This window comes from Meriones unguiculatus, chromosome 8 (assembly GCF_030254825.1).
Source record: "Meriones unguiculatus strain TT.TT164.6M chromosome 8, Bangor_MerUng_6.1, whole genome shotgun sequence".
Classification (NCBI taxonomy): Eukaryota; Metazoa; Chordata; class Mammalia; order Rodentia; family Muridae; genus Meriones; species Meriones unguiculatus.
In genome coordinates, this window is record NC_083356.1 from 17,993,097 (window position 1) to 18,009,928 (window position 16,832).

The 16,832-nt window shown below is 52.8% G+C and overlaps 1 protein-coding gene and 1 long non-coding RNA gene across 3 annotated transcripts in view; one reads left to right on the plus strand and one right to left on the minus strand.

Moving 5' to 3' along the window:
* Positions 1-9,244, minus strand: part of LOC132655995 (uncharacterized) — a 30,405-nt gene extending 21,161 nt beyond the window's left edge. For both annotated transcript variants that reach the window (XR_009593950.1, XR_009593951.1), the window contains exon 1: positions 9,118-9,244. This is a non-coding gene — a long non-coding RNA (uncharacterized LOC132655995). The remainder of the gene's footprint in view (positions 1-9,117) is intronic.
* On the plus strand, positions 78-9,834 carry Pnpla5 (patatin like phospholipase domain containing 5). The gene is made up of 9 exons (XM_021630898.2): positions 78-286; positions 577-809; positions 2,341-2,406; positions 2,635-2,844; positions 4,177-4,237; positions 5,013-5,198; positions 6,858-6,984; positions 8,842-8,958; positions 9,542-9,834. Exons 1-9 carry the CDS (start codon positions 94-96, stop codon positions 9,639-9,641), a joined length of 1,293 nt encoding a protein of 430 aa, XP_021486573.1. The 5' UTR covers positions 78-93; the 3' UTR covers positions 9,642-9,834.
* Positions 9,835-16,832: the final 6,998 nt, after the last annotated feature.

Here is a 16,832-nt window from a genome sequence, read left to right on the forward strand (position 1 = left end):
CCCAGCCCACTGGGGCTCAGCACTCGGTCCTTCCTGTTCCAGCGCTATATCCAGACTGAGGTGTCTGCAGCCCCGCATCCCAAGAGCCCTAGTATGAACTTCCTGGAGGCAGAGGGCGGCTGGAACCTGTCCTTCTCAGGCGCGGGCTACCTGGGCCTCTACCACGTGGGCGCCACCCAGTGTCTGCGCCAGCGCGCTCCTCATCTCCTCCAGGGCGCCCGTCGCATCTATGGCTCCTCTTCAGGCGCTCTCGCCGCTGTGGCCATCATCTGCAGCAAGTCAGCAGGTGCTTGAGGGACATCTTGGGGTCCAGGGACCCCTGCAGGAAGCTCAACCTGGCAATGTGGCTTTACATGCAGCCTCTGAACCTGAGGGCTGTAGTCACTTCTATCTTCAAACATGGGGTCCTGGCTTTAGATTTGGGATATTATCCCTAAGGGCCCTTGGGAGTACTGGCCACCAGGATGGGTAGAGATGTTAAGAACTGACTCCCAGGAGGACCGTTGAGGGGTTCGGGTGGAGATGGGGCTAAGAGTGCAGGTGGTTACTGAAACCTTAGTCCCTCCCACCCTGCAGACTTCTGTTGCTCCAATCTCCTGGCCATGGTAAAGCACCTGGAGCGGCTGAGCCTGGGCATCTTCCATCCGGCCTATGGACCCATTGAGCACATCAAGAAACAGCTGCAGGACACGCTCCCTGACAACTGCCACATCCTGGCCAGCCAGAGGCTGGGGGTCTCCGTTACCCGATGGTATGACGGCCAGAACTACATAATCACTGATTTTGCCACTCGGGATGAGCTCATCCAGGTGAGCTGGTGCTGGGTGGGGACCTGGGGCTGGAGGAGCATAGCCCATCGAATAATAGAGTGAGCTGAGGGGTTCCCGTGGATGACCACCTGTGTGTGGGAGGGGGTGCGGCAGGAGCTAGACTGTATCCAAGACCGGCCCGAGTTCAAGGATCTCTAGGGGATGGTATGAAGAGGAACCTGAGGTGCTCCCTCCTGGGGCAGACTGAGGGGTAGTCAGCTTCCACAGCCAGGACCCCTAGGGCAGCTCTGCCCTGCCCCACCCACCCACCCACTCTCCCCATCTTCCAAGTGCTTTTGATTGCCAGAGTAAAACGTTTACTGAGCCTCTGTTATGTGTGGGTACTGTTGTATGCTATGATTTTGCACAGATGAGAAACCTTGCCTTCTCAGGGCTGGTACCCAAGGAGCACACCTTCTGGGAGCGGGGTAGGAAAGGGCCTATGCTAAGCTCAATCAGGAGACCAAGGCAGTGTTGACCTGACAGGGACTGGCTTGGGGTATAAGGAAAGAAGGGCAGGGCCAGAGTGGAAAGCTTGGAAGGGATAAGGGTCTCCATATTGAAAGGCCTCAGCCCAGCATTAAGAGCCCTAGCATTCCTCAGTGTAGCTCCACCCACCCTTCCTGTCATGGCCTCTGTTCCTGGCACCGAGGGCCACCTATGCTCAGCCTCATCTTGGTACCCTCTATCCCACACTGGGGCAGCTTGAGTCAGCAGCTGCTGGAACACAGGTGTCCAGGTGTCAGTGTGTCTCTGATGAGGTGTCCCTTGCTGTGGTCTCATGCCCAGGGAGGAACCTCAGAGCCTGTCCTGGTTTGCTTACCTGGACAGCCCATACGAGGTAGTCAGTGAGTCTCAGCTGCCATCGACTGCGCCCATCTGTGGGAAGGAGGGGCTCACTCACATCTCAAACCCTCAGAGCCAGGACAGTATGGGGAGTGCCCTTTAGGGTTGTCCGTGTTCCCTGAACATGGAGCCCTAGGTCTGCAGTGTTTGCCCAGCCCTGCCCCCCAGCATGGTTGACCATGCTGGAGCTGTCCTTGCTCATCACATTCTGCATGTGTCTGTGAGCAGGTGAGACCCCAGGGTTGGTGCTAAGCATCTGGGAGCACATCCCTTTACAGCGCGAGGCCAGTGCCATGTGGTCACGTGATCAACCTATAAGTGAAAGCATCTCCCTCCCACCCCCACCCCGTAGTACTTGTCAGGGCTCTTACTAGGAGATGCCATCTCTGTGGGGAGGAAGAACCTGGCATTCCTTCTCAGAGGAGCATCTGTTTGGCTCACTTCTGAGAACACTCTTTGGGGAGACACTGGTTTTTGGTATCCCCTTCTTGCCAGACCCAGGGCGTGCATGGGAGTTGGTACTGGTGCCTTGGTTTGTCTATTAGGGGACATTCCGCTTGCAGTCTCTAGGCAGCGAGGGTGCCCTCTGCAGAGAGACGACGGAGGCGTGCATTCAGTCTGTTCTTCGTCTGAGCACAAGAGCAGGTGTGGAGCACTGAGCAAGGATGATAATCTTGTCTTCCAGGCTTTGATCTGCACCTTGTACTTCCCCTTGTACTGTGGGACGATCCCCCCGGTGTTCAGAGGGGAGGTGAGTTTGTTCGGGAGGGCCCCTGTCTGCATCCCACTCTGTGCTCCGGGCAGCTAAGACAAGGGTTTGTCCAGAGGTGGAGATAAGAGTGAGGGTGCCACGCCTTGGTGAAGCACCTACTGTGTGTCAAGAGTCTCAGCCCCTGGGCTGGAAGGGAATAACGGACAGTAGCCAACATGATGAGGGTGTGGGGGAGATGCTGTGGCCCAACACCTCCCTTCCTTCCAGAGATACATTGATGGGGCCCTGAGCAACAACCTGCCCTTCTCCGATTCTCCCACCACAATCACCGTCTCTCCCTTCCACGGGACAGTGGACATCTGTCCCCAGAGCATCTCGCCCAGTCTGCATGAGCTAACCATCCTCAATGCCAATTTGCAGATCTCTATCAGCAACTTCTATATGGGGTTTATATCCCTTTTCCCCCCGAAGCCTGAGGTAGGTCACCTTGTATGGTCCTTGCCCACGACCTCCCCCCTCAGCCTCAGTTACTGCCCAGCTTCAAGTCATACAAGCCCTGGAACAGAAACCTGAGCTCAGGTGGGTTCCAGCTCTTCTGCCCCTTCCTGGGTGAGGGCTAGGGCCTGGCCATGGCCTGTGCTCAGCTGGCAGACTCCGTGAGCAGAAGTAGTTAGTTCCATTTCTTTTTCTAGATTTTATTTGTTTATTTGTTTGTTTGTTTATTTACTCATGTGCATGCATGTGTGTGTGTGTGTGTGTGTGTGTGTGTGTGTGTGTGTGAGTGTATCTGTGCATGTGAATGCAGTACCCAAAGAGGCCAGAAGAGGTCACTGGACCTCTGGAACTGGAATCAATAGGCAGTTGTGAGCCACCCAACATGGATGCTGGAAATTGAACTATATACTCCTCCACAGGAGCAGCCAGTGCATTTAACTGCTGAGCCATCTCTTCAGTAACTCGTTAGTTTTTGGTTTTGGAGACAGAGTCTTACTATGTAGCGCTGGCTGGCCTGGAACTCACCATGCAGACCAGGCTAGCCTCAAACTCACAGAGTTCTGCCTGTCTCTGTCTCCCAAGTGCTGGGTGAAAGGTGTGTGCCACTACGCCCTCCAGCCCCTATGGAATTTCATTTCTCAGAGGACACAGGCTCAGGCTGGTTAAGCCACTGACTCAGTCACACAGTCCAACTGCCAGAGCCAAGATTTGCTGTTAGTCCAGCATGGTCTTTACAGCGAGCTCCCAAGACTTCAGCCAGCACACAAACACACACACACACACACACACACACATGCACACGCACACAGAGTGAGATGGCTCAGCAGGTAAAGACACCTGCAGTGTAAGCCTAGGGACTGAGTTTGAGTCCAGGAACCAACTTAAAGGTGGAAGGGGAGAGATGACTCCATAGAGCTGTTCTCTGAGCTCCACTTCCACTCCATCCCCTGTGGAGGAGGAAGGAAAGGGCTGCCGTGGGCTTGTGGAGAGCCAGGCGGAGACACACATGACCTGACCCAGGTCTTGTCACCATGTCTGCCAGAGGGATGTCTCAGAGGGAGGGAAGTGCCTGAGCTCTAGGTAAGGAGTGAACTGGCCGGTGGGAGGGGATGTTGGGAGCAGATCAGTACTAAGAGCAGACTCTGGGTCTCCCTGATCAGTATCAGGTCTCTGGGGGTTCCTGAGCCCTGCACAGGGTCACTGGGGTAGCAGGCTGGGCTGGGGTCGAGTCCACTTGCTGACAGGTCTCCAGCCCACGGCTTGTTGCTAGAGAACCCCACGTGCTGCCCTCTCCCTCTGTTTCATGTGTCCCAGGTGGTGGCTGATTTTTGCAGACAAGGTTACCTGGATGCCCTGAGGTTCCTGGAGAGGCGGGGTAGGTGACAGAGGGTAGCAACGGGATGGTGTCAGGTGGACTCAGCCTCTCTGTGCTTGAACCCTGGGACCTTAGTGCCTGCTCTCCTTGTGGCTTCCAAAGAGTGGGGCAGGGTGATAGAGATGGGGTCTGAGGGCGGGTGACAGAGGGAGTTCCAGAGATGAGCTGGGGCAGAGAAAGGTTTCATCTTGGCCTGAGGTGGGGAGAGTGTCCAGAGAGAGCTTCCTGGAGGTGACAGCTGAGCTGGGTTGGGACCAGCTGTAGAGTGTCTGGTTGGGATGGGAAGACAGAGTCAGGTGGACAGAAAGGAGGCGTGCTCTGAGCCGCATGTCAGCTGGCAGGAGGTGCATCATCCCCAGAGCTAGAAAGCATGGCTGTCACCCTGTAAGGCAAGGCTGAGAGATGAACTCAGGCTATAAATTCTAGACCCGTCCTCACTCCTGTACTCCACCCCAACCTGCAGCACCTCACTCAAGGACAGAGTGAGTCCTGCATTTAACTCTTATGCCAATAGGCCCTAAGTTCTCTTTACAGAGGGAAACTGAGGCAGAAAGGCTGAGGCTCACATGGCTAGCAGGAAGGAGTAGGACAGAATTTGAGAACAGGGCTGCATCTTTGGGACTCTAGAGCAGGCTGGACAGCAGGGCAGGACCTTACTGGGGCCCATCCTACAGCCTGGGTGCTGTGAGCACTGAGACATGGGGGTGACAAGACACTGTTTCCCCTGGAGGTTGCCACCGCACCAACCGTCAGATCTTTCTCCCACCCATTCCAGGACTCACCAAGGAGCCAGTGCTGTGGTCACTGGTATCTAAGGAGCCTCCAGCCCTTGTGGAGGGGCCCAGGGACACTGAGCATGGCCAGGGCCGGGAAGATGGCCTGACTGTCTGGCGGGACACCCCCAATGTGCTGGTCAGGGATGTGCCGGACTTTGAGCTGCTGTCACCGGAGCTGGAGGCTGGTACTGCCCCTTCTCCTACCAAATCGGCTGCCTGAGCACCCACACCTGCCAAGCCCCTCCCAAATGTCAAGTGTGGCCGGGAGCTTTTTCTGTGTCATTCGCTCCCGACTGCAGTCTGGCACTATTTTCACTGGCGGTGGAACCTGAGGCTCTGAGCGAAGGAACTCAGTAGGTTTTCCTGTCTGCTATTGGGGTACTGTGCCTGGGAAAGGCAGGTCTGTGCCCAGGCCACATCGAGGTGCTGAGAGACAAACACGTGGATGGCATTGGCATCCCAGAGACACTTCAAGTGGGGGCTGCCAGTCAAAGGTGGGGGGATGTGAGTTTGGGCAGAAGGCACCATCTGTACAAAGGCCTTAGGGCTAGAGAGGCTGAGCCGGCGGGCAGTAGGTCTCAGGTTATAGTATAGTGGTTGGGTGACATGGCAGACATAATGACTGGAAAGAAGATAGACAGGAGGAGAGAGCTGGTATCTTGATTACTTTCCTATTGCTGTGGGAAAACACCATGACCAAGGCAACTTATCAAAGTGTTCGGTTTGGCTTACAGTTCCACGATGCTGGCAGAAATAGCTAAGAACTTACACCTCAAATTGCAAGTAGGAGGCAGAGAGCACACTGGGCTGGTGTGGGTCTTTTGAAATCTCGAGCCCGCCCCTAGTGCCACACCTCCTCCAACAAGGCCACGCCTCCTATCCTTCCCAAACACTTCCACCAACCGAGGAGCAAGTATTCAAATAAATGAGCCTATGGGGGCCATTCTCAGTCAAACTGCAGCTGGGGAGCCCCGGAGGTGCAGTGGAGCTCGTGGGAGGGGGTAGAGGCCAAAGAGTTTGAGATGACGGCGAAGGTTCAAGAAGAGACAGTGGGGACACTGAGGAAGTGAGGGGAAAGGAGAGAGCATTAATTTGTCTCTGCACCGAGCCCTAGGTCTCCAGGCTTCTGAATTTGGAATCAGTGGCTGCGTGGTCACTGCTGCCGCGCACTGCCACTGGCTAGGTTAGGAAATGCGAGAGTGAGTCTAATGCTCAGATGCCCTGGGGTCCCTCCTATTGCCTTGGAGGGCTGCTCTGCTGGGGACCCATTTCCTGTGACTAGGGGATAGAAGGAGTTGGATGTTGTCTCCTTGGCTGTAAACCTTAGACCTTGATGCCAGACCTGAGCTGCAGTCTGAGCTACCGGTAGTCTCGGGTGCTCTTCTGGCTCTTGATCTGTGCCAGTCACTCCCACCCTGCTTATCCTGGCAAACAAGGGGAGCTGGCAGTGTGGAGGCTGATGTCCCAGCTGCTCTGAGGCTATTGCTGTGAGAAAGGCCTAGGGACACTTGTTTATCTAAGGCGTCATGACAAACTTCTCCTGGGAGGAGGAGACTGGAGACTTAAAAGTTTGTCTTGGCTCCACCTCTTCCTGGAGGGGGCTCTCACCACGCTAAATCTTAGGCTCCTCTGTAGAGGCCTCAGAGGGTTGAACGGGCATGGACAGGGCGACCCCTGCTGGTGGCGATGGCTTCATCAGTGTGGGGATGCTGAGAGTGGGTACTATCTGCATCTCCCTGGCACCCCAGTGCTTGGTGGCCCCAGGGTGACCCCGGGATGGCTAGGGGAGACAGCTCCATAGCCTGAGGGTACCAAGGAGCCGTTGGCCTCTCCGTGTCTTGCAGCACTGAGGAAAGCATGCAACCGGGACTTCTGGGCCCGTATCCAGTGCTCAGTGCCAGGGAGGGCACTGACCTACCTGCTACTGCCCTGTACGCTGCCCTTTGAGTATGTCTACTTCCGGAGCCGGAGGTGAGGTAGCTGGAGCTGAGAGGGGCAGGCTTATGGCCAGTGAGGGTGGCTGGGTGGCTAGAGCTGGCAGGCACCTGCCTTCCCCACACCACCTGCCCACAGAGCTCCTGGGTAGGCTCTGCCAAAGGCAGGTGATGTGGCTGGCTACACAGAACCTAGGCTGTTCTGTGACCTTCCGCCCTCTGCTCCATGGTCAGAGCCTCCTCGACAACGTGATGTCCCTGGCAACTCTCTCAGCTGGTCTAACTCAGATTGGCTGTGCGGTGGAGGCCAGTTCCCTTGACCTCTCTGGGTCATGGCAAATTTCCTGAAACCAAGGCTCCTTCAGGTCATTCTGGCTGTAGTTGAGCGCCCCCTGCTGAGCATTCTACCTTGCTGACTTAGTGGACCATGCTCCTTCATCTGCTCACTCAGCAGCTTCAGAGGTGTTAGCTCCAGGCACAAGTGGCAGGCTGGTCCTGGCTTCCGGCCTGGTGGAGCACACAGCTCACAGTCACCCATGTATTTTTAGCTTCTAGGAGACAGCTGCACAAGCACTGAGCTAGCCCTGTCCATACTCAGAACTTTTTGTCCAGGCAGGCAGGCAATGACCTCTGCATCTTTAGGATAGGCCACAGTCTATTCGGGAAGGGAGAGAAAAAAGCCTTCCAGGTGGGCAGGGTACTGTATGCAAAGGTGCTGGGGCAGAAGGGAGTCAACCACATCTGAGGAACCCAAGGCAGGAGTATTGAAAGCTGCTGTCTGTATGAGGTGGGGTGTGAGGGAGTGGCCAGAGCCAGGCACACGGAATCTGTGGTCAGGTGAGCGAGTTTCATCCAGACCTAGAGTCCCAGTAGGGAGATCTGATGTTTTCTTCGAGGAAGGATCTTGCTAATCTTGTAATCCAGAGAGGTCTTGAACTCAAGACTTCCTTTACCTGGTACTCCCGCCATGTGCCCCAACACCAGGTGTGAGATCTATGTCTCTAGAAACATCCCTCTTCTTTAGAAGTTTATGATGGGGCTGAGGATGGGGAGATGTCTTGGCAGTTGCGAGCACTGGCTGTACTTCCAGAGGTCCTGAGTTCAATTCCCAGCAACCACATGGTGGCTCACAACCATCTATAATGAGATCTGGTGCTCTCTTCTGGCCTGCAGGCACACATGCAGTATTATAAAAAATAAATCTAGATGGAGAGCCCCAGGACTCTGCTGTATTACCCCGAGTTAGTGATAAGGTCAGCATTGGTGTGAAGCAAACAGTGGCCCAAAGCTGCAAGAGACCTTTCTTCTGAGAGACTTGCCTGTTTATAAAACCGCAGGCTGGTGGAATGAAAATGAAGAGATGTCAAATCCAGCCTCTTCCATGGTATGAGCCTGCTGGAGACAGCCCAGAGCATACTGCATCTACCCTATTTCCTATAACCCACACACGGGGCATTTGCATCAGGAGGAGGCGCCAGCCTCTGCAGGACACATGAATGAATGATACGGGGCAGGAAGAGGGATGGATGGAGATAAGGAGGATAAGGAACGACAGGCAGGTGAGGAAAGCTGAGGCTCTGAAGGGTTCTCTGAATTCCCAGGCTGCACAACAGAGTAGCCTCCAAGGTAACCCAATCCTGCCCTTTGTGCCCCAGGCTTCCCACTGGAACTCTGTGGAGGCTGACCCCAAGGCCCATCCCTCCCACCACAAGTCCAAAGTCTATTTCAGGTCACCCTGCCGTGCATGTGCCCCCCGGGACCACCCTGAGGTGAGCTTGGCTCACCTAGGCACCCCTCCGTCTCCTCTCTCCAGCTTTGCCTGGAATGCAGGGGCTACCTTTGATCTGGACCCATCCCAGGGCTCCCCGGGAAGCTGACATTGCCCCTCCCACAGGCTGCTGCTGTGGCTGCCGGAGATGCCAGATGACCTGTGCTGGATGCGGGGCCTCCTGAAGAGTACAGCCCTCACGGTCTATGCCAAGGCAAAGAGACAGCTTCTCAGGCTGGGCAGGTGAGGCACGGGGCGGGGGTCGGGGGCCCGAGCATTTGCCGGGAGGTCAGCATGCTGACCACATTCACTACCCCAGCACTCAGTGCTCAGCACCCAATTCGTAGAACCCCAAACCTAGCACCTAGCACAGAGCATTTGTTTAGTATCCAGTACACATACCGTGTCCTTCTGTCCATCCACCGGAGGAGAGCTGTGTGTGCCACTCAGTATCTGCGGTCTCTTAGCCAGTCACCCTGGTCAGTGTGTGCAGTTTTCTGGGGCTGTTATGGCTCTGTGGTTGGTAGAGATTCCCCCACAAGCCTCAGCAAGGTTGGCTCTAATTGGCCCAGGCACTGCTGGCTGTCTTCTGACTGCTTCCCTGCTGCAGGAGATGCACTGTACCGTCCTGTCCATATCCCTTTAGGAAAAGCTATCCCGGAGCCCAGATATTTTCTTGTTTGATCCTGCATAGGGGTTGAGACTTTCCTCAGAGGTCTGAGACTGAAGTCACTCGCTCCTTGTAAGGGCTGTCTCTTATGGTGTAGCCTACCTTCACTAAACTCCTGGTCTGGAACTCACAACATGTTTCCTGCTCTCTCTGCAGCTCATATATCAGCGCAGTCTTTGCTCCCCTCCAGCTGTGGACAGCTGCTCCTGGGAACCGGGCCTCGAACATCAGGCTTACTAATCGTGCACTGGGATAGGTTATGCACATGTGTGACGTGACCCCCGAACCCTGTCCTTGCCCTCATCCTATGTGCTCATGCCTGCCTCTTGCTGTGGGGACTCTGGCAGGTGGCCTGTGTCAGGCTCATACTCCAGGATCTCTGAGTCCAACTCCCAGCTCAGGGAAATTGCTGTGTTACTGGCAAAAAAAAAAAAAAAAAAAAAAAAAAAAAAAAAAAAAAAAAAAAAAAATACTTGGCTTCTTGCCAATGCTGGGCCGTGTCCTTCTTGTGTGAGCAGGTGGCTTCCTGGAGTGGGACGAGGGCTCCTCCTACAGCTGCTCCTAGGACCTTGATTACCAGGGCCTCTCTGGATGCTTCCAGGCTACTGTGAGCCCAGGCCACCACCCCCTTCCTGACCATTTTGTCAGGGGAGAAAGGACAGAACAAGCTAAGACATGTCTCAGTTCTGGATCTCCATGTGGGAGACACAGAGGGTGCAGGAACCCAGCAGAGATTATTCTGCACTAGAGCAGTAGGCTGGAATCCGAGCTGGCTCCCAAGGTCCCGGTCACAGTAGTGACTGCTCTGACAGGGTTCCCCCATCTCCTTTCTCTGGCCTGCACTTATCTGAGGGGTTGACCCCTATGATGAGTGCAGATGGAAGGTGGGAGGAATTCCTAGGGAAATCTTGAGCATAGATCCTTCTGTTGGGGATGGAACACACTGCCACTACAGCTTTGTTCCTTGGGAAGGTTTCTGGGTGGCACACATTTACAGCTCCTTCGGCCTCTCCTTGGGGGTCTCTGTTCATCCTGTTTCTGAAGAACCCACACTGTGCCCCTGGTTAGACTGTAGGGGACACTCAGCCTGAGTGGAGATGGGCCTGTAGAGAAATGGGGGTGCCAATGAGAGAAGAGATTGTGAAATAAATAGTGGGCAGAAGAGATGATGTGTTATTCAGTCTCATTCGTAGATTATGCATACATTGATCATTCATCTATCATGGGTTTACCCATCATTTGCTTATTCACCATTTATCATTCATTCATTCATTTGGCTCCAAGGTGGAATACAGATGGGACATGCTGCCACGAGCCCTACCAGGGATGCTTAGAAGAGAACACAGTGAGTGAGGCTGTGAAGACGAGTGGAGAGACACAGAGACCAGGCTGTTCAGGAGGCTGCCACGAGAAGGCTTCTGTTGAGCTGAGATCTGACAAGAGGCCAGGAGTTTTGCAAGGCCCTGGAGGGAGCAGCAGGCACAGAGGGCTGGCAAAGAGAGCGAAGCTCTTGTCACAGGGTGACCATAGCTGTGGGAGAGAGAGGGTGGAGGACATGCTAAGAGCCACAGGCAGGTGGTGGCAAGGCTGTGTCACCAAGGAGTTTGAAGATTTCTTAATTTTTATTACGTGTGTTTATGTGCACCAATTGTGTGCAGGTGCCCACAGAGGCCAGAAGATGGTACCCACATCCCTGGAACTAGAATTATAAGTGGTTGTGAGAGGCCCACTGTGGATGCTGGGAGCTTGGGTCGTCTGCTGGCCTTCTCTCTAGCCCCAGGGCAGGGGATGAAGTAGTGAAATGAAGAGCTGGTGCAGGGGCTGGGGCTGGGGTGAGGGTCTATAATCCAACACTGAGGAGGCAGAAGCAGGGGAAATGTCAAGTTTCCAGGGTACCCTGGGCTGTACAATGAAACACATCTAAAAGAAAAGAACCTCCTCTCCCCTGCCAAAACCTCAGCTGTGAGCCAGTGGCACAGGGACAGCCAGGGCTAAAGGGACCAGGAGGGCAGACAAGCATGAACAACAGGCTCCCCATCCTCTGGGGGTCCCAGGGCTGAGCCAGCCTCATACACTTGCTGTCTCTCATGTCTCCCCCATGGGGCAGACACAGACTTGATTCCTTACATCAGGGAGGGGCTGGCTCTCTTGGGGCTAGGTGGTTTCAGAAGGTCGTTCTCTGTCCCTGCTGAGCTGGGGGCACTGCCCTGGTCCTAACTCTCAGATTCCAGTGTGATGTCATTTCACCCTGACCAACTGGGGCTCCAGGCCAGGGGACTTGACTCTCAGGACACTCTTGAGAGCATTCTCATCCATGTCCTTTGTATCTTATCACGGACATGGTCTCTATGCCAACAGCTCCTCAGCCTCCCCTTTCCACGTCAGCTCCTCACTCCACAGGGGACCTGCTGGGATGAAGGAAAGGCCGGCTGCACCACTACACACATTGGGGGTGGAACTCAGGGCTTTATTGATTACTGGGCAAGTGTTTTGCCAACTGGGCTGCATTCCAGTCCCTTCGTGTGTATGTGTGCGTTCTGTGCATGGGTGTGAACAGGAGTAGAGGTCACAGGAAGACTCTGGGTGTCTTCCACCACCCTCTGTCTTGTTGCCTTGAAGGAGAATCCCTCACTGAAGTGGGAATCCATCCTATTGGTTAAACTGATCAGCTAGTGTACTCTTGGGATCTGTCTGTCTTGACTCTCAATGTTGGAACTACAGGCACATGCAGCCATACCAAGCATTTTTTTTAAAAATGTGGGTCTCAGGGATTTGAACTCATCACTTAATGCTTGCACAGAAAGCAGTCTATCCAAAGAGCCATCTCCTAAGCCCTTCTTACGTCTTTTAAATGGATGTCAGTGTGCTGTGGGATGCGCGGGGCTAACTCTTCCTACATCAAAGGAGGTGTGTTCACCATGTCACACAGTCTCTCCTGGTGTCGGTGTTCTGAGACAGCCTCATGTAGCCCAGATGGACCTCAAACTCCCTGCAGAGCTGAAGATGACCCCAGACTCCCTACTCTCCTTTCTTCTGGCTCCCAAATGCTGGGATGACAGGCATGTGACACCACGCCTGACTGCTCACCCTGATCATCACTTTCAGGTTGTGCTTCTGTGCTGGGAAGTGTGTGTGTGTGTGTGTGTGTGTGTGTGTGTGTTTAAGTGCTTGTGCCTTAGAGATCTGTAGGGAAGTGTGCATCACAGAGAAAGTGCAGAGATACCCCAGTGTGTACCTGTGTACACTCTGTGTATGTAAGTGTGCAGGTTAAGCTGGTAAAATATGAGCTAATGGTAGACTTTGTGTGAGGAGATGTGACAGGTGCATAAAGGCCATCTCATTCTCTCAAATTTTGGCCTTTCCAAACCCAAGGAAAATTTATTTAGTTAGCTAAATTGCATTCACTTAAATCACACTAATTTAAATCACATTTTTTTCCATTCAAGTAAATTTGCTCATTTAAATCTTTATTTATTCATCCATTCATCTCCCTCTGTCTCTCTCTATTTTGTGTGCATGTGTGTGAATGTGCCCCAGCAGATGTTCGGAGGTCAGAGGACAAACTAAGAAATATGTCTTCTCCTCCCACCACGTGGGTTCTGGCAACGGAACCCAGGTCGCAGGCTTGGTGAGCAGGTGCCTGTACATCTTGCTAGTCCTGACCTTAAGATTTTTAATAGTACAGGGGAACAGGAGATTGTAAGTGGATCTGGGTTGCTGAGTGTTTTGGGAGGTGTGTTTTCAAAGAGTTCTTATCTCTTACAGATTGGAGGGAAGGATGCCTTAGAGAGATAGCGCACAGATATCCAGTGTGTAAGCAGGGCCAAGCTTTGAGCGTTCAGCACCTCGGACAGCGACAGGGCCCGCGCGGCTCTGACAGCAGCAGTCCGCTGAGCACAAAGCTCCTATCTCTACACTGTACACCTCACAGGCTTACTGCAGGTTCCCAGCGCTGTGCCCTCACTCTGAGGGCCCGTCTCTTTCCATTATCACTAGGTTTTCTCTTCATTTCTCTTTTGTCACATTTGTACAGTTTTTGGCATAAAATGCTTGCCTGGGTTTTCTTAGGTTTGTCTGAAGGACTTGTTTTTTTGTTTGTTTGTTTGTTTTTTGTTTTTTTAACTGTGAATGTTCTCAAAAGCTTAGACCTCAAATGTTTGTCCAAGTGTGTGCAATCAGAATGGACTTTGGTTCGGTGTCTTGGCCATGTCTACCCTGAGCGTACTAAGCTAACTTCTTAGTTGCACTGGTTTTTGTTTCTTTGTTGAAGATTCCTGTGAGTATCTTTGTTGAGGGAAGATCTTCTTTAGGGTTTTATTCCGGAAAAAAAAGTTAACCCTATTGAAAAGCTTTTTGCCACTGTGGAAGGCACAATAATGTTCCCCCAAAGACGCCCACATTCTACTTGGGAGCTCATAAGAGTAATGCCATGTCAAAGTGAAAGGAGAGTGTACACAGCCTTGAGGTGAATGTCAGGGATCAAAGTTTCCTCAAGAGTGGAAGAGGAAGACAGGAGGAGAGGTGAGGCACTGAGGATGGGCAGTGATTACAGCCTAGGCAACTCACAGGAAAAGCCGGTACACACCTGTAATCCTGTCAGGGACTAGCAGGGAGGACCTGGTGTTCAAGGCCAGCCCTGGCTACGTAGCAAGACTGTCTTAAAAAGGAAAACACATTCAGTTTCAGCTTGGCGATGCAGAACATGGAACTCTGAATGCAGGGATCGGGTGTGCTTGACGAAGCGAGTTCAGAGCGACGCCCATGTCTGTCCTCACTCCTGTCACCACTGACATCATGTGACCATGGCTGTACACAATGCTGCTTGTGCTCCAAGGGCACCGGAATCTGTTCCCAGTCCACCCGCAAGTCAACACCCTTCAGACCTCCGTCTGCAGACCCTGGTCTGTTTGAACTGTGTGTGGGATCACACAGGACCAGTTGTCTTTTGTGCCTGGGCTTCTTTTGTCCACACTGAGATGGCAGCTTACCTGGACTGTCACATGTGCTGGTTAGTTTTTTTGTTAGCTTGACACGTTAAGAGTTATTTGGAAAGAGGGAATTACAACTGAAAGAAAAAATGCCCCTGTCAGATTGACCTGAAGACGTTTGTGAGACACTGTCTTGATTAATAATTGATGAGAAGGGCCAAGCCCATTGTGGATGCTCCCATCCCTGGGCTGGTGGTCCTAGATCAAATAAGAAAGCAGTCTGAGCAAGACAGGGGGAGCAAGCCAGTAAGCAGCACCCCTCCATGCCCTGTGCTTCAGTTCCTGCCTCCAGGTTTCCACTTTGAGTTCCTGCCCTGACTGTTGAAGCCTGCTCTTTGACATAGCTGCAGCCATCTTTATGTTCAGCTTCCATTTTGTTTATAAGATGAAATTAAGTTCAAATTTTTCAACTTCTCAACTCTGCTTCCCAGAAGCAGTAATTCATAGCTGACACTAACAGACCCTGTCAAGGGTCTAGCTGACCTTATATTTTACTATGATTCAATAATGTTATAACTCATACTTTGTTATCTATTCATTTAGCTACACTCTGGTTGCACCCTTCTTTTTTTCAGGGATGGTGTTTCGAGACAGGGTCTCTCTGTGTAGCGTTGGCTGTCCTGGACTCATTTTGTAAACCAGGCTGGCCCTGAACTCACAGCCATCCATCTACCTCTGTCTCCCTGAGTGCTGGGATTATAGGCGTGTGCCACCACACCTGGCTGATTGCATTTGGCTATACTTTGGATGCACTCTAGAAGACCCTAAGCACTGCCACACTTACCTCAGCTTAAAGGTTAGCTGACGATACTTTGTTTAGTTAGCCAAAATATGTTACTTTACTTACACCCCCCTCTGTCTTCTGCACTTGGTTTTCCTATAAAAGATTGCCCTAAGAATAGGTCGATGTCACAGTTAGGCTCCCGAGTTCCTTTCTGTGTCCCTGGTCATAACCAGTCTTGGGGTGTTGTGGTCAATATACCATCCATATTTGACGGAGATCAGTGTCTGAGTGGCTTGTACAGCTATTGAACTAGAACACTGGCTTCGCCCAATGATGGACCATGACATGTAAGCTGATATAAACCCTTTTCTCCGCATGTTGCTTTTGGTCAGGATGTTCCACACAGTAATAAAAAGCAAATACAGGGGCTGGAGAGATGGCTCAGTGGTTAAGAGCACTTGCTACTCTTCCAGAGGACCTGGGTGTGATTCCCAGCACCCACAGAGTGGCTCCAGTTCCAGGGGATACCCTCTGCTCTCCCTGGAAACAAGGTACACAGACCTATGTCCAGGGAAAACACCCATACAAATGAATAAAATAATAAATAAATAAATGAAAGCAGACTAGGATATTCATCGCATCTGAGAAATAAATTCTTTATCTCCGTGTGGCAGGAAATCTGCCCCGTGCATACACCGCATCATGGGGATCCCGTGCCTAATGCTAACACCTCAGCTGCCTCCAATACTTGCCCACTGCGTTGAAACCGTGTAAAACCCTGACTGACTCGGCCAAGGTGCTTTCTTTAAAATTAAAAAGAAAGAAAGAAAGAAAAAAAAACACAACAAATTTATTTGGTGTGCATGAGGGATGCAAGTTCATGCGTAGTGAAGATTGAAGGACAGTGTGTGGGAGCTCTCCCCTTCCACTAAGTGGGTTCCAGGCATGGAACCCAGGTTGTGAGGCTTTGCCGAAGGCGCTTTACCCACTGAGCCATCTTGCCAGCCTCGGGATGCCTTCTTAGTGTCATGAACTCCAGTCTACATATCCTGTTCTAGCTCAGCAGGGTTCTTCCTTGCCTCCTCCTCTTCACCCCAAATGGACCCCACCTGAAACTCTGGCTCTGGGGCCCAGCCTGCAGCCCCTTGGCATCACCCTGACTGCTCTCCAGGATGTCCTTCTGTGTGGAAAGCTGGCAGTTCCCATCTCCCCTCTCTGCACCCAGCAGGTCTGTGCCTGTCTTGTGCTAGGCAGCAAAATAAGCCAATTTGCTCTGTCCCCAAGCCTTGAGAAAGGCTCTCGTGCATCCTAGGCTAACTAGCTTCAAACGCACTATGTAGCCAAGGCTGGCCTTGAACTTTTGATCCTCTTGTCTCCACCCTAGGATCACAAATGTGTGCAAAGCCCAACTCTTGTTTATCTGTTCCCCTTTTCTCCAGTGCTGGGGAACTGATCCCAGGGCTTCACACAAGGGAGGGACCCTATTCCCAAGGGGCTTCCCAGCCCCTCGGGTTCTTGTTAACTGCTTCCCCCCAGCTGCGGCTCCTGGAAGCAGGATTCGCACTGTTAAGGAGGATGCGGGCCTGGACAGGCGGAGGGCGCCACCTGGAGGGTCCTCTCTGCCCGGAGGTTTTCGAAGGGAGCATCTCTCGCTGGGTTCCCTGTACCTGGGTGGGGTCCTCTCTGCTGAGGGTCTTCTCTGTCTGGGAGTTTCCTCTCCGGAGGAGGGGGGACC